The sequence below is a fragment of the Tribolium castaneum genome, chromosome 2, assembly GCF_031307605.1.
Source record: "Tribolium castaneum strain GA2 chromosome 2, icTriCast1.1, whole genome shotgun sequence".
Classification (NCBI taxonomy): Eukaryota; Metazoa; Arthropoda; class Insecta; order Coleoptera; family Tenebrionidae; genus Tribolium; species Tribolium castaneum.
The window spans coordinates 5,835,134-5,852,253 of record NC_087395.1 but is presented as its reverse complement, the minus strand read 5'-3'; the positions used below and the strand labels follow the sequence as shown (position 1 = coordinate 5,852,253).

Genomic DNA, 17,120 nt, shown 5'->3' with positions numbered 1-17,120 from the left:
TTATAACGAGCATCTGGATAACTTACCTATCGCCACAAGAAAAATATAGTTTTGAAATTCGGAGTAAATATTTAAAAATTCAAATGAAATTAGAATGCATTTGGTAAGTATTTAAGTAACGTTCATTCAAGTTTTATGCCGCGTTTAAACCTGTCTTTAGGGCCAGGAACATTTTTCCTCCTTTTACGGTTTCATTTAAAAGCAATTAACCGCTTTTTCGCTCTAACAATGCCATTTAAGGTACCCTAGAGTTGGTAATCATCCCAAAGCATCGATTTTACATAATTATAGATGGAACGGCTCCACTGTTGGAACTTCTGGCCATGATTACATCACGTTCATAAACTATGTAATCTGCTAATTAAAGAAAATCTGAGAGAAAGTCGCATTTTCCTAAAGTTATTCAAGGGAGGTATCTGTAGCTTGCAGGATCAGTTTAACTTCCAACAAATTGTAAAGGGTTTGCGCTAAGAAGTGACGCAGAGATGGATTTCACTGGCCACATCAATCTCCTTCAAGGAAGATCCACGAAACTGTGTAAAGCATAACAGAGAAGATGCGTCAGAATTTTTAAAACTCCTTAAAAATAAACGCGATCCCTGGCTTGATTGATACGCAAATATTTAATCGATTTAATTTCATTCAGACAAATATTTCAGAAACGTTTTTATTCTCCCTATACTGACTCAGTGAATTTAATTAGTGTCCATTCAAATATCATATAATTAATGCCCAATGAATCTAATTTATGTAATTACTTCAAAGTAACATTCAATAAACAGTCTGCAACAGCAACATCAAAAACAATGGTTCATTCAAATTCAGCGATTTTATTACACCTGTTGATTTAATATAATATTTACCGCGAATAAAGTATTTAAAGTTGTAACTGAAATTGCTTTAGGTTTTCTTAAAATAAAAGCAATACATAATAAATAACCGTATTTATTTGGTTTTAGTATGCCACTAGTTAATTAATTTACTACTAAACTTATAGAAAAATTTATTTTACACCCAAGCTTGTACCAAACTTGAATCTGTTAACAAATAAAAAATGGTTTGTATCAATGCTATTTGCTTTTGCCGTCACTTTCCTCCAGAAATAACAAGTCAAGCAATAAATCGAAGAAATGTATATTTTGCAGCTATAAACTCTTTAAATCAACATAAGATCGTTTTTACGACTTGAAGATTTCTGCACGCACAATGTAAGATTTAACAAACCGTTGCAGGACAAAATTTAACAAAATTCTTATTTCCTCAAGCATTATTTAAATACTATATCTAACAATTGGTTTGTGCCACAACAGCAATTAATTAAAGTATTAAGAGTGAGATATGTGGAATTTTTTTGTTACAATAAAGGTGCAAGAAGAGCCCACACTACGTTTTGGTTGAATTTAACCAACTCACCTATTACTATTAAATTAGAGGCTTCTTATTTCAAATACAAATAACTCAGCATCACGGACGCACATCAGACCACACCGTTCCTCAAACAAAACTGAAGGAAATTCATTTAAGTTTCAGTTATTAATAGCTTTCCTGTTTGCAACAAATTTTATTCATTTTCCCACATAAAATAAGTTCATTCGAACATCAACAGCTTTATTAATTACAGTTTATAGTACACATAAATTTACAATACTACAATACTTTTCGTCTGTTTGTACATTTTTAATGCTTAAGCTAGTTCTAACATAATATTTCATAAAATGCTTAAACAGTTTCAGACACTGGTAAAGCTTGTAACAATAAATAAAAACTTGACTAACGTCCGGACTAAAATTGCTAAAATTTAATTATAAAAACACACATTAGTCCACAATAACTTACGTACCTACAATTCGTCATAATCACACAAATCACACGTAATTACTTTTCAAGAATTATTAGCTGGGATTCACTAAATTGTGATTAATACCTATCGTTTTCTTCCACCTAATACTGCGATAATTACAGGGATAAAATCGTCTCAGTTCACTTCTCCACAAAGTAAATGTATTACTCTGCAGTTACTAAAAATGAGTTAGTAGGTGAAACAAAATTTAAATTACGAAACTTACCCCAACTTTAAGTAAAAAACACATTAGAGCTAATTATCTTGTACGAACAGACACAAGCTGATGGAAATCTGTACCTATCAGCGTACGGTCTTCCATTTTCATCAGCCGTCAGTAACAATTTTTCGACGAACTTTTGTCGACACCTTGTTTTTAACTTTCTCACCTTCTCGTAAAATTTGCACATTTGATTTTTTCTAAAACACGTACTAAAGTCCGTCCTTATTCACAATAAAATTTAAAAAACTTACATCACGCAGACCTCTACGGACACTCCTTGTTTGTATCCATCGAAGTTGTAGATAAATTTCAGATTATTTTTTATATTATATGCCGCTTTTGGGTATATAATACTTTTGCGTGATGCACAAATACAGGAAGTGTCTTGGTTCCTACTCATAATGGGCTCTATTACTGCCATACTCTGAAAGTACCGAGAAAACTCCTTTTCGCGGCTTTTTAATATTTTGGAAAATAGTTCGTTAGGGTAGCGGTCCAAGTGTTCACAGTACGTGTGATTTTGGCAGTTGGGGACCACCGTCTCGTACAAAAAATCACCCCCAATTTCACTCGAATCCGGAAAGGTCAAACCCTTGCGATCATCTAAAACTACGAATTTACTACTTCTTTCCTCATTAAAACCAGTTTAAAATTACACAATTAGAAGACGAATGAGAGAAAAAATTAGAGTGTCTTCATTAAAAAACTTTGTGTTATTCTGTTATATTCTCTGAGATTAGTTTACACTGATTAACGCTTGCTAAACTTACCCATCTTGGCTGGATTAAATGACATGGCTTGAATGCCCAACTAAAAATCAATTTATTAATCAAACTTGTAACAGCTTAATCACACAGCGCTTCACAAGATATATTCCTACCTCTTTGAAAACGGCAAAAACCAACACAAAAACCCACATTTCTTCCACTGCCACTGAAGGTTGTGTACTGTCTTCTGAACAGGTACATCTGACACTAACAGCAAAGGATTAAGAGTTAATGATACTTACCGTCCACCACCTTGACCATCATTTTCACTAACAGCAGGAGACCGGCTCCGAAAGGTATTCGACTACGAAATTCTTTCACAAGAATTTACAGGTCGCCGTGACATCAAAACTCATGTTTACTTTTATTTCATTAGAAAAGGTGGAAAAAAAAACCGAATGTATAGAATCAAAGTTTTATTGTACCGGGAAATGGTATAACATTTCAGCTTCAAAGACACGTCTATTGATCGCAATTTAAGGAAAATTAGTTGTCAGCAAACTCTCCTAAACTCGGTTAAAATTAATAATTGGTTCGTATGCACAGACACAGGCGGAAGGAAACCAGAATAAATCCCACACAGGTTTTCCGTATTCATCGGCAACCAACAGCAACATATCGCTGTACTTTTGCATACACTTCGTCCTAACTTCCCGCGGCGTTCCCTGGAATGATCTGCAAGCTGTTTCAGCTCTAATAAGAAAGTAGAAATCGTAATCACTTCATGCACTTACACACATTCTTCTGTCCTTACGCCTTGCTTGTAGTTATCAAAATTGTAAACATATTTCCACTCGTTTCTGACGTTTTGCGCCACTTTGGGATATTGCGTTTGGACGTGAGAATTGCAGATGTAATATTCAGTTACTCCGTACAATCGATTTTTGATAGATTCTTCCTCGGCGGTGCTTTGCGGCATGAAATAATCTTCCCCGTATGTGGTGTTTTCTAATATTACGCTAAATTTATTTTTGGGGTAATGTCCGACGTCCTCACAAAATGTTTTGTTACCGCTACACTTTGGAGCAATGAAAGTTTCATGCTCTTCTAGCGAGTTCGGAAAAACGATGTGATTGTTTCCTGCCATAAAAAATAATTAAATTTTCATTTTCAAGGCGATAAATCTTACTCTGCCAGGCTGGACTTGCTTGAATACTGACTAAAAAAACTATAAGAAAATCCAGAAAAAGAGAAAAGAAATAACTAACCACTTCCATAGTCATAAAATAAACACAGACGAAAACACACTTCACCCACATTCGACGTTTGCAGCCACGAAGAATAATGTTGAATAGAATCGTAAATAAGTGATTAGGAAAGTTGAAAGGGTTTAGGGTTTCGGCCAAAGGTGGGGAGAAGGGTTCGTTCATTGGTTGTGGTTTGCTTCTGTATGATTTTATTCAATAAATAATCCCGCTGCCGTTTTTACAATAAAAAGTTCAATCACATAACTTATATCACATTCTTTATTTTATTTTCCTTTCCCTTTCGACCTTAAGGAAACATCGTCGGCGCCAAATCGGGACAAAAAACTCAGATCCTTCCTGTAAGAGCAGCAGCAGGCTGACGGTAACTGGAATGTGTCCGGGACGGGATCCCCATTTTCAGATAAAGACATCATCCTCCGCAACATGTATTTTTGCTTGCAGCTGGTTATGTAGCCGTTCGCCCTGTCGCCGATGAGGTCACAAGCCGCCCCTTCCCCGCAACACTCTGTCACCGACACAGAAATCAACTTTCAACCCTTTACTTTCGGCAAATTTCCGTCCTAATCCCTTGAATGTATCCGTCTTCCTCTTGATTGATTATGACCTTCCACTTGTTGTTTTTGTTGATGCCAACTCGGGGGAAAATCGTTTTGGATATGCTCGTGCAGATGAACGCCTCGAAGTCGCCGTTTCTGTTGGTGATGCTGTAGCGCTCATCGAGGGGTTCGTCCTTGCCGAATAAATCAGTATGCACCCGCTTGCGCTTAAGCACGTTTTTCACGTGGTTGTAAGGATAAGAATCAAAGTCCTCACAAAAAGTGTTGCCTTCGGCACACTTAGGAGGACCGTCGATTTTCGGAACATCATTGAAAATCACTTGGTACGTGTCGGGAAATATTATGTCCTGGTCGCCGAACTCCCCGCCCAGCAAATCCCCTGAAAGCGACCAATTAGTTTTCTAACAAATTTCAAGCAAAAAATAAGGACAAATAAACACACTTGTTTAAGTGTGGACGATAGGTCAAGGTTACGTGTTTTATGTAAAGACATAAACAAAAACAAACAGTGGCGTTTCAATCAAAATTTCATTTTTTCGTGTTTGTTTCCTGTTCCCAAAACCACTCTCTGAATTTATGCCATTTTGAAATTAACCTTGGACTAGGTTTATAAATCTGCGCTAAGTAGACGAAGATTGATTCGTACCTCGGAACAAAATCCTGGTTTTAGTTTTATTCTTGTCATCTTTTAACGCCTCGCCGGTTAGATGTTTAATAAAAGTGATAGCGCTATCATTAATCCCTTCAGTCACTTTGGAGATGGCTTCAAGCGACTCTTTAAATTGAGGTCGCGTCTCTGCAATATACACCTACAACAATTGCAGTGATTAAAGTATTAAGTAAAGTAATCATCAGTAGAATGGAACAGCGGTTTGTTTAAACATTTTCATGGTTATTCACATAAACTCGATCGACAGGTTTGTTTTTTTCTAAAAGCAATTTCCGACTTTGTTCCTCGAATCGGTTTCAAATACTTTCGCGCAATTAGACAAAGTGTACTCACCGTTACCGCAAGCACCACTAAAATAAAAAAGACGTAGCAATTTTTCACCATCGTCTTCCACAATTAGCCGCTGAAGACGCATTTACAGTTACTTGCACTAGTTTGCAAAGATTGTTCGTTGCGCTCAAATCCTTATGAAATTCCGAGTCCCCATTTAAGCCAGTTGTAAACACAAACTGATACATTGCTAGTTACAATTTTCGAATAACAAACTACACTACACTTGATAATGACTGTAGCCGCAATAAATTATAGCAAGTAACACATTAGCCGCAAGGTTTAGTCATCATATCGTAAATGAAAGTTCGATCAAACTCGTTCTCGTTTTATTTATAGAGTGCCACTAAATCTACAAATTATTTTCAAATACTGTGCTCCCGCCAAAGCGCAACACAAACTGTTTGAAACTAGTTTCGTTTCTGTGTTTATAGGTATAAACGCTTCATGTGTGGAAATTTACATAATTTACTGGCCAGCAATTAGACTCCGGTACGCGTCCGTGAAAGTCTTTAAATACACAGATACATCTTCACTTCTGAGTGATTTCACTCGATGGCCGTCAACCATGACCGGGGAATTACCAAATTTTTGCGCACTTGACTCACTTCACTGTGGCAAAAAATACATTAACAACAAATAGCTTTTTTTTTTAAATTAAATGAGATTTCAACAAATAATACCATAAATATTAAATAGGTACATTGGTTTAATAGATATACATAATTTAACTTGTAGATAACTCTTTATTTGAATGTGTAATCGGTATTGCATAAGTCAGTGGCCACATTTGGAAAATACATTTTTAGGCTTATTTAATTTTCCTACATTTCGTATCGTTAATAATAAAGAACTCCCCCAAATAAATTAAAACTGGAAATAATTACAAAAAGTTACAATTTAAGTTATTACGACTGAAATAAACATCAAAATCAGAAAAGTTCTGCGAGTTATGCTAATGACAGATGAATTTAATCTGTGCAAAAAAAATAATTTTCTGCAATCCTACACAAGAAGTACGAGTAAAAGACCTAAAGTCTACAGCGTGTCTTAATTTTCATTTTTTCTGCAGCTGCATGTACTTAAAATGATTGCGATACTGTTATTAATATTAATTTAACATTTGCAACAAATAGACAATTAACTAAATGCGCCACTTAATTTAAATGTATTGAGAAGGTGATTGGAGTCAAACTTTTCGAAAGTCTTTCTTAAAAGTTGTGTGCATGTATTACAAGGGTAACTTTAGACGCTAATTACAATGCTGTTATGACAAAATTATAAGCAACACGCGAGTCCGCATATAATTAATTATTCTTCTTAGTCAATCACGTGAAATAAGGTAAAAAGAAGGGAAGATGGAGTGATGTAGTATTCATTAAATGTTAATTAAAGAGGAAGAAAACTTAACTCATTACTCATCGGCAATCTTAAATCGCAGCACCCGTCTAAAGTTCCCCGTGCCTGATGGTTATACAACAAAGTGGGAAATACGCCGTACAAAAAAGAAAAATACAATCATGTGAAAAGTTCCAATACTTCCGATAAGTTTATTCTTTCCCCTAGGGCGAAAATATGAATTATCTGCAAAGTTTTCCCTTTGATTTTTAAACTTGAAACTTTGATCTGTTTCGTTAAATTCCATTATTTGTATGCAAATACGTTTGGCCAAAAGTTGTGGGAAATAACGTCAATACTTATTGTACTAAAATCCGTTTTGGTAAAAAAATGTGGAAAATTTAAATTATTTTCTTTTCTTCGGCGACGATGTTCTAGTTGATGGACGAATGTTAGCCAAGCCGTGAAGAACAGGTGAATGAAATGGATTTCCCAAATCGATCGGAAGTTAATTGACACTTTCTTTCCAAAAACGAAATCAAGAGAAACAGCAAATAAAAAGCGTAGCAACAATAAATGAATACATCATAATACGTAATTTATAATAATTAGGCGTCAAGTTCCTGAAGTTGGAAATTAACTGATCAGCTCCTGAAAAGCTTCATGATGTTCAACACTTTACGTTTCACGTAAACCAACAATTAATCACAACTTTCTTTCTCCATTTGCTGAAATGAATCATAAATTATTAACGAGGATCGGCGTCACAAACGTAGTTAGGAAATTTTTAATTACTTACGCCAGTGAAGTATTTAGCGGGAAACACAGTGATACAGTGGCTTCCGGCCGACTGTCCTGCGTCTGGAAAAACGAAGAAATGTTGGCGGGACACGTCCTGCACTATGCAGGTCTACCAGCAGTCTCTTTCCCACAACATTACCGTTTGACTTGTTGTCCTTGTCGATTTACAACAAATTTTAATGTACTCTCGAATAGCGGTAGTGTTGAATGTTGTGGTCGGTCAGACGCTCCGCTCCGGTTAAAACAGACGTTGGGTCTCTTTAGCCGCTTTCGTATCATGCAGACGGGGTGGTAGTTGCTTTGTAGTGCTTAGTAGTTTGGTAATAGCAATGAATGGCAACGTGATAATAGTTTTAATGTCCTTGGTAAGAAACTAATGTAACTTTCCTCAATTTTCCCACAGTGACCTAAACTCAAACAGCTCGCAAACACAACAAAATCTTACTTGCAAATTCCACTTTTGCATAAATCCGCGTCACCTTCTTATTAAAAAAATTATTCGAGGAGTTATTTATACCTTTCTGCGGTCGCAATTATTATTACCTTTTTGTTTTTATTTGCTATTGTTAAATGTGTGTTTATCGCTCATTTGCATGGCTCAAAACATGATCGCGCAGCAGCTTGCCTGCTCTAGTAACTTAAAAGGCTCAAGACCCTCTGGGAGCTGGCGCATACGTTTTACGTGTAAACTGTTTTTACTGTTTTTAGCCACAAATTTAGACTTGAAGAGTTTCTTGACATTTGCAGTGTTTCTTTATAAGTAAATGTAGTTCCAAGAAACATTCTTGATTAAAATAAATGGCTAGATATTTTTTTATTAAATAAAATGTCTGTTAATGAAGTTGATACGAATTTTTGATAACGGTGCATTGTATTGAGAATTTAAATAAACCATTTTATAGGAAATTTAAAAATACAGACCTGAGATATTTTAGATTTTTGTTAACTGTTCTTAATTGATAGATATAAAGCAAAAATTAAATTGTAAGTAGGCAACTTTTAATGCATCCTTCTTCGAATGCGTAGCTAGCTGGAAGAAGATTTATGACGGGTTTAGGACGCACCGCTGGAGGTAACCACCATTGGGGTGACCCACAAGATAATAATTTTATTGCCTTTGTTCAAGACAGAGAAATGTATCGGCACAAATAGGAATTTTAGCGATTTCTCTAATAATGGTATAAAATTAAAGCACATGATTTCGGAATTAATTTTTTTAACAAAATAATTAGATACCTATAGATTTGCATTACGTTTTTTTTGTGTAGACACTGCTATCAACGTATCTTATGAGATTTTGAAATACGAGTAATCACGCTCGCTATTTTTTTGAATACTTTTAACAATAAAATTATTCCTGTTTTAAAAAAAAATATAAAAAAAGATGATTAAAACTTTGGTACTTAGCTTCGTTCTGTACAGGTTTTGTGATAGAACTACTGAGCTCCCTCACCACGACAAGGTGTCAACCCACTGAGGAAGTTTTTTTTTACTTTTATTGTTCAAATTAAAAATTATAATTATTATTAAAATGCTTATCATCATATTATGTATTTATGTAAAAATCTCTAAAACTAAACTTGAAATATTATTTACAAATCCTTTTTTATTATGCTGCGTAATGGTAAATTGCGACTATGTCTTGAATCAATTATTTCTGGTAACATGGCATTCATATAAAAATTTTAAAGACAATCTATCATTCCTCCGTTCCAATATTTACTATCGTTTTTCTCAATAATACAATATTTTAAATCTGTAGAGGTGTACACTATAAAATAACAAGTTTGGCGATTAGTAATGTGGAGCTGACCTTGTACTTGATGCATGTAATTATCTTTTTCTTTTAAAACTATTTTACTATCATCTTGAGAATCTATTTCTAAGTATTTAATCAATTTTTGTTCTATGGCAGTTTTAATATTTGTGTTTCTTGCGCTAAATGGACATTTAATTTTAACAATAGCATTGAACCCACTAACCCATCTGGTGTTGCACCTAAAAATTTTTTTTCTTTATCAACAAAAAAGCCGCATGAATCTACCTTTATACCTGTGATCTGTTCAAACTTCTCCTTTGCTTTCTCTTCATTATCAATTCCCCACTGTAGTGGTTCGGGTAATTTTTTAAATTTAGATAATCCCACACGATACAAGATATCTTTTACAGCATTCGCTGTATTGGTCGTACATTTCATATTAATAATTCTTCCGAAATTACTAGCCGTTAATTTATTATTTCTTTCTTTATCCCACTGCTCATTATTACGTTGACCAATTGTTAACAAAGGAATTTTTAAAATATCGCAAGCAGCCAAATCATTCAAGAACTCATTTTTTATTTTGTCATATGTTTCTGTTGGCATGTCCATTATGTCATTAGTCGCACCATAATCCGAATCTGCACTTTGAATACGAATTTTTCTTTTATTTAATTTTGTAGCTTGAAGTTCTTTGGTTTTTAATAAGCGATTTGAAAATTTTGTGGTGTAAATGCCACTATTCCCTGATATTTTCTCCATAATTTTAAATACAAATTAATTTGTTTTTGTTATTTACATTTACGACTGCCGCAAAGCATCTTCCATGATAAGAACCGCGTTCTGAAAAATTTATTCTTTTACCCCGAACAAGTTTGTTAACTACTGAATTAAATGACTCAACAGAATTATTATCGACATCATACAATAGACTTGAAGATAAATTTGCAACTCGTTTTAATGCCTGCATGAACAACTCAAACAAGGAACTATTTTTAAAGTCAGAATATGCAACTGCATTTGTTATTTGACCAACTGTTTTACAAAAATACGTAGCGCACTTTGAATGATTACCAAAAATATGTGCAGGTCCATTTAAAATATCATTTTTCAGGTTTTCTGCTTTTTGATCGAAAGTACAGTTTTCGTTTTTTCTGTATTTTATCGCTGAAACAATTGCGGTTCTAAATTTCAAATAATTGTTGCGCAAAAATTTTTTTATATTTATGTCAGAACGAGGAGTTTTAGCGATTTCTCTAATTTTAGTACAAAAATTTCGTAGTATATGATTTCGGCATTCAATTTTTTTAATAAAATAATTAGGCCCGTATGGTCTTGCATTATGAATTTTTTTGTAGACGCTACTATCACCATCTCCTATGAGGTTTTTAAATCTTACGTTATGCATGTCTACTTATTTTTTAAATCCATCCAAAATAATTGCTGCTTCCATTGAAGTTGAAGTGTTTTTCCAATTTTTAAAACATTTATGAGGGGGCGTCGTTTGGTTTTTTTTCTTATAATACATACATTTTTTACAATTTTTATTTTTAACTCCCACGTATAAAATAAAACCCTCCACTAAATACAAGAGCTTATGAAAAACTTTCTAAACTTTCTAATAAACATTTTTGTTTACATGTGATTTCAGTTTCAGGTACCCGATCTTTAGCAATGTTTACTTATATTTTAAAGAAATACACAAAATTTATATAATGTAAGAGTAACGCAGCTATATCTTCGCAAGCTAGTAATAGAAAAATTGTATAAATTTAATAAAAAAACGAGAAATAATTCCTAAATTCTAAAATAATACATAATTATAAAAGTATCATTTATTTTACTAGGCGTAACGTAAACAAATTATATCCCTAAGACTGGATCTTACAATCTCTCGACACGTTATTTGTACTATAATTATTACTGGGTATAGTTACAATAAATTTTTACAACAATGTATTTTTCAGAATTTATTACCTGGATAAAATTATCAGACGAAAAAGCGGGTTTAAAGAAGTTTTCATCATTTTAATGAGATATTCCTAGTAACTTTTTTAAAGTTAAACTGTTTTCTGAAAGAACAATAATGTTTCACCAATTAATTTCCTACATTGGCCACTACTAGGTTTAATTCTGCCAGGAGGTCCGCTAGGGCACTGCCCATACGGTCCTCGGTACCGGAGCCCCATGCGTGAGACTTGGCATTGAAATCGCCCATTAACAGGATTTTTTCTCGCATGTCTCGTAGTGTCTTCCTCAACTCCTCAAGGAATTGTTGAATGGGCACATTTGGTGAATGTAACCACTGATCTTTGTGCATATTCCCACTTGCACCGAGGCCCACCCCCGCCCCGAGGCTTGGTGTTCCACTCTGAGTTGCGGATTAATGACTCTGATTGCTACGTCCAGGTTTCTGTCATAGGATCATCCTCCCTTAGCGATGAGTCTCTTGTTGGGTTCCGTTACAAACAGGATATCCGCCCGTTCCTCAATGGCCATCTGCGTTAGACAGTCGTGTGCTGTCTGGCTCCGGTTGGTGTTTAGCTGGATACAGAGCAGCACTATATTGGTACTAACTGTGGCCATCTGTCGTTGTCGTTGTTGGAAGCCCATAGCTGGTTCTGGTTTTCCTTGTCCCGGTCCGTCAGTGGGTGCGGGTGTGGGCTTCCCCCTCCCCGCAAACGCCGTCAGTCACCAATGGGCTCTTCTACCTGTTCCCGGAGGTAGCGTTCCGGAGCGTCGTTTCTTGAAGTCATTCTACGAGGCTTACTTTGGTTCCTCGTTTGGATTGCATTTCTCATTGCTTTCTTGAAACTCTCGCAGTATGCCGCTCCCGGCATTTGTCCTTCCGAACTACACAGGGGGCATCGAAGCTGTTGTTCCAGAAATAGCCTATCTGCGAACATTTTCGGCATCTCTGCCTTCTATCCTCACCTGAGCAGTCCTTTGTTTTGTGCCCGTACTCCCAGCAGTGGAAGCATTTTACTACTGCAAACCGATCGTGCACACCGGATCTGCTGAAATTTTGCTTTTATCTAGTCGTAAGTACTCTATATTTAAATTATTTTTCTCCCTTAAATTAAAATGTGCCGTTATTGCATACCTTTTTTTTTAGTTTGTTTATATTCGTAACAGGTACACAGGGGCGGTAGCTCTTTTTAGTCGGTGGCAGGTCGTGGGACAAGGATTTTACTATTGATGGTTTAAGTTAGCTAAAAATTTAAGGGCGCCACTCAGTTATCGATAACTAAGCTCCCAACTGAGAAGGAGATAAGAAAACTATTGAATAATCAATTAAAATTCCGTATATTAAAAGTTACTCTTGTGACCAGATGGTTAAATCAACTACTGACACGAATTTTTACGTTAGAATTGGCCAATTCGCTCGCTCACATTAATTGAAATTATAAGTTATAAAAAATTACTAATAGTTGCATAAAAATTGAAATTTAAATAGGAAAATTTGAAAATTGAAATAAATTTTTTTTAAGAAAGGAAATTCGAATAATATATTATAACGACAAGATTGGAAATCGCGAAGAACTGATATCTTGGACTTATCTGCGTCCAGTCCTTGGCCGTTTACGAGGTTCCCGAAGGTCACACCATTTGATGAAGAAAGTCCTCCTCTAATCGACTGTAGGGGAACCTTCGGATACGAAATAACAGAAACTTTGAGGACCTCGGATTTTCCTCTGATCGGTTACGACATTGGCGTGTCGGACTTTAGGATGATACTGGGGTTGAGGGCCTAAAATGGGGTATTAGGGATCGGAAAAACTAAAGTTATGAACCTACTTTGGTGGTGTGCGCCCTCAAAAGTTGCTTGATCGTTCTAAGTGTTGGATTTTTAACAAATAAATAACTAATTTAAGCTCACAGGCAATTGTTGCAGATGTTCTTAACTGGACCTCTCGATACCTACTGACCGTTCGACCTCTACCCCTCCCCAAATATTTCGCGCATGATTTTATTAAGAATTTAAGTTTTTTTTTATATAAACGTTACAATATAATTTTCAAAAGGAAAAGCGCTGAAGTTGTCAACATGCAGCCGCATTATATTTTCATAATATTTTTTTTCCTAAAGTATTTTTAAAAACAACAGGAACACAATACAGTAACAAAAATTTGAATTCAGTAGCTTTGAAGCGTTTACATTCATTTAAATTCCTCATAGTCTTTCGTGTGAATTCCTGGGGAATAAATTTCTCATATCTGAAAATTTATTTGAAATACTGTTCACATCTCTTGCATAAAGTTTATGAGGTGGTTTACCAAATATTAACCCATAGTTTTTATGAGTTAATAATCTTTTTGTCACTCCAAGTAACACTAAATGCATATAATCAATCAGTACGTTCTTAATTATATTAAACTGAGGTAACAGTAATAAGTTTGTGTCATCCAAACTAATGTGATGATCAGGATCTTTCCGTAATCGAAAATCAGAATCATTTCGTTTTGTAAAGGTTAATTCTGGAAAAAACAAATTATTTCCAAAATGATCACCTTCTTGTGTACACTTGTTACATGAAGAATACCCAGAATGACCTTTAGTTTTTAATAAAACAGTTTTTGCGGGGAGGTCACATATTAACATATTAATTCTAAATGCATGTACTGTAATTTTAAATCGAAATCCCTCATTAATTAATGTTACAGCTTCTTTAATAAATTCATAAAGTAAATTATTTGAATCCTGTGGTTTTTGGTAACCGTGATATAATCCGATCAATAAAATGTTTTTTTAGTAAGTTTACTGTACCAAGAATTGGCCAAAACTGAGAGCCAGTGCTTTTAGATAACGGTAGGCCATCTACATTAACTGACATATACAGAACGTTATTTTCATTTAAAGATACATTATATTTGATAAATAAGTTTGTTATTGTTTCTGAAATTCCGAAATAAAAAAAATTCCTGGTTCCAGATCACGAATAAGGGTAGTTCTAGGAGTTTTTAATAAGGTCCTGGGATCTTTTAGTGGGTAACTTAACTATGTCGTCCCGCAATTTCCTTAATAATTTACCACAGTGACTTTGAGAAATATTATTTTCTACAGCTCATTTCACTAATTTATTTTCAATTTTCTGTTCTTGTCTTTAACACACTCTTGTAACTGAGGATAGCCGAATTCTACATCTTCTAATGGCACACCTTCATTTTTAGTTTCGTTACTTAATGAAGTTGATCTATTTAATTCGTCATCCACAGAACTCAAAACTATTGAAGAATTATCCACATCACGTGCACTTTTAATATGAAAACACTCAAAATTAGAACTGTTAGAAGTTTTAACACTTAAACTTGATTCATTTAACATTTTCATGGTTCTATCAACACTTTTCTTAATAAGTCTTTGCCTTTGTCTAATTTTACTTTTAGGTATTGTTGAAATAAAGATATAAAGAAAAAACAGATAAAGCAAACTCTAAGGAGTAGACAAGACCGCTAAATTTCCCGCCAAGTTCTTAGTAAACGTTCAGGTTATGCATAGACAAATCAAGCGTTGAAAACACCCCGATTTTTAAGGGTAAACAGAAAAGCAGAAAAAATCGTGAAAATACCCCCCATTTTAGAGGTATATTAAAATTAACGTTTTTCAAAGATTTTGCCTTATTTTTCCATTGAGCCACTTGAGCACAAAAATAAATACGGCTTCACAGTCCTATTTTACAGGGTTAACGACTTTAAAAGAAAAACAGTATTTATTATTAAATTAGGATTATATGCGATTTTTAAAATTTCCATACCAGTTTGATATATTCTTATGATTCAGTGCGAGATATTTCTTTATTTGTTTGATGCAGACTTGGCAAACTAATTGATTTTTCTAATATGTGTAACTTTTTAACTCAGATTATCATGCTTAGTTTCTTAGTCATTTTTTACTTTCTACGCATTTTTTTTCCAAGAAAAATCCGTATTTCTACCAAAACATCAAAAACAACGTTGAATTTGACTTTTTACCCTGATTTTTAACCCTAACTTCTAACTCAGATTTTCCAAAAAACATAATTTTTTTAGGAAAATGAGTCGGTTTTCAAGTTTTAGTCGTTGAAGTTTATTGAGTTTGAAAAACAGCCCATTGAAGTCTGTTCAAAAACACAAAAAATTCAGAAAATAACCTGATTTTAGACCCATTTTATCTATTGAAACATCAATTTTTTATGCACACTACCCTAATTTTTATAGCCTTTTTATATTATAATATTAATATTATAATGTTTAAACGGCCACGCCAAGTACAAGTGATATATAAAATACAAAGATAAATTGATATATAAAATACAAACAAAGATAGGTACAATACAGTTAACATAAAATAAAGTGTTAATTATTAAAAGAGCTAAGTTCACTATGTTCAATTACAGTTTTTAAATCTTTTAGAAATCTATTTTTAGGTAAACCTATAAAATCTAAATTACCAGAAAGTACGTTGCATGTTTTAGATAACCTAGAAGATACAGAATTTTTCCCATAATTGGTACGGTGGTAAGGCACTACAAGCATTCTAGGCTCTCTAACGTTACAAACGGGTATATTGATTGAAAATAGCGGAAGAATAGGATTACAATTTACATTACCAGACAATATACGATATACGAACGACGCGTCATAAAATATTCTACGAGAAGATAGTAAGGATAGTCCTAAATAACTTAAAATGTTTATGTAATTATTTTTGTCATAAAATATGTTAAATTTGTAACATACAAATTTAACAAATTTTTTCTGAACATTTTCAATTCGATTAATATGAACATTATAACAAGGTTGCCAAATAATTGTGCAGTATTCCAAAATAGGACGAACATAACAATTATATAATAATATTACAACACGCAAACTTGAAAAATCAGAGCACTGTCTTTTTATAAATCCTAATGTTTTGTTTGCTTTCGACAAAATGTGGTTAACGTGATAGTCAAAACTTAACTGGCTGTCTACAATAACTCCTAAATCGCGAATATGAGTGACACATTCAAGTAGATTGCCTGATATAAAATAAGATGGTAAATTGTAATATAATTTTCTAGAAAATCTTAGTGATTTACATTTATTTATGTTCAGTTCTAAAAAATTTTTTTTACACCACATACAAAAACTATTTAAATCACGTTGTAATATATCACAGTCGTTTGGATTTATAATAACTTTAAAAATCTTTACATCGTCGGCAAAAAGAAGGATTTCAGAGCTTTCGATCGCTGTTTTGACATCATTTATATATAGAGAAAAAAGAATAGGGCCTAGATGTGACCCCTGTGGCACACCTGTGGATGGGTGAATTGCGCGAGACTTAGCACCATTTATAGTTACATACTGTACACGATTAGATAAAAAAGAATAAATCCAACGAAGGACTGGATCCCCAAAACCTAAATTATCTAATTTTGATATTAATAACTCAATGGAAATGCGATCAAAAGCTTTTGACATATCAATATATATACAATCAATTTGGAATCCATTTTCAAGATTTGACGTTATATATTCAGTAAACAGAAAAAGATTGGTCATCGTAGAGCGACCCTTGAAAAAACCATGTTGTACTTCAATAACAGATTGTTTTACAGAAAATGATATAATGTCAGCCACAATGGAGTCAAAAACTTTTGATA

At 33.9% G+C, this 17,120-nt stretch overlaps 2 protein-coding genes and 1 long non-coding RNA gene across 9 annotated transcripts; all 3 read right to left on the bottom strand.

Moving 5' to 3' along the window:
- Positions 1-631: 631 nt before the first annotated feature.
- Positions 632-3,113, bottom strand: LOC135265448 (uncharacterized). Of its 4 annotated transcripts, none has more exons than XR_010333108.1 (5): positions 2,944-3,113; positions 2,834-2,873; positions 2,315-2,666; positions 1,841-2,260; positions 632-1,791 (listed from the first exon to the last, which is right to left on the bottom strand). XR_010333108.1 is itself a non-coding variant. In XM_064354955.1 (5 exons), the coding sequence occupies exons 1-4, from the start codon at positions 2,980-2,982 to the stop codon at positions 2,074-2,076; spliced, it is 618 nt and encodes a 205-aa protein (XP_064211025.1). In that variant the 5' UTR covers positions 2,983-3,113; the 3' UTR covers positions 632-2,018; positions 2,067-2,073. The 4 variants fall into 4 exon arrangements, 2 of the variants coding, with proteins under 2 accessions (XP_064211025.1, XP_064211024.1); XR_010333109.1 differs by having other exon boundaries at positions 1,845-2,260; XM_064354955.1 differs by having other exon boundaries at positions 632-2,018; positions 2,067-2,260.
- A 691-nt stretch (positions 3,114-3,804) lies between these two features.
- On the bottom strand, positions 3,805-4,171 carry LOC135265447 (uncharacterized). Its single transcript, XR_010333107.1, has 3 exons — positions 4,039-4,171; positions 3,960-3,989; positions 3,805-3,910 (listed from the first exon to the last, which is right to left on the bottom strand). It is a non-coding gene; the product is annotated as an uncharacterized LOC135265447 (long non-coding RNA).
- Positions 4,172-4,282: 111 nt separating this feature from the next.
- Positions 4,283-13,505, bottom strand: LOC135265446 (uncharacterized). Of its 4 annotated transcripts, none has more exons than XR_010333104.1 (5): positions 13,292-13,505; positions 7,733-13,244; positions 5,599-7,661; positions 5,242-5,404; positions 4,283-4,974 (listed from the first exon to the last, which is right to left on the bottom strand). XR_010333104.1 is itself a non-coding variant. In XM_064354953.1 (3 exons), the coding sequence occupies exons 1-3, from the start codon at positions 5,647-5,649 to the stop codon at positions 4,577-4,579; spliced, it is 612 nt and encodes a 203-aa protein (XP_064211023.1). In that variant the 5' UTR covers positions 5,650-6,188; the 3' UTR covers positions 4,283-4,576. The 4 variants fall into 4 exon arrangements, 1 of the variants encoding a protein (XP_064211023.1); XR_010333105.1 differs by having other exon boundaries at positions 7,733-12,510; positions 12,597-13,496; XR_010333106.1 differs by having other exon boundaries at positions 7,733-12,507; positions 12,597-13,496.
- Between the last annotated feature and the right edge of the window lie 3,615 nt (positions 13,506-17,120).

Excerpts from the sequence above, each read along its gene's own strand:
- LOC135265448 (XM_064354954.1), bottom strand. The coding sequence starts at position 2,982 with ATGTGGGTTTTTGTGTTGGTTTTTGCCGTTTTCAAAGAG. Across the intron at positions 2,874-2,943 it reads TTTTTGCCGTTTTCAAAGAG|TTGGGCATTCAAGCCATGTC; the intron begins GTAGGAATATAT and ends ATTGATTTTTAG. Across the intron at positions 2,261-2,314 it reads TCCGTAGAGGTCTGCGTGAT|AAAAAATCAAATGTGCAAAT; the intron begins GTAAGTTTTTTA and ends TACGTGTTTTAG.
- LOC135265446 (XM_064354953.1), bottom strand. The coding sequence starts at position 5,649 with ATGGTGAAAAATTGCTACGTCTTTTTTATTTTAGTGGTGCTTGCGGTA. Across the intron at positions 5,405-5,598 it reads TAGTGGTGCTTGCGGTAACG|GTGTATATTGCAGAGACGCG; the intron begins GTGAGTACACTT and ends CAATTGTTGTAG. Across the intron at positions 4,975-5,241 it reads AACCAGGATTTTGTTCCGAG|GGGATTTGCTGGGCGGGGAG; the intron begins GTACGAATCAAT and ends GGTCGCTTTCAG.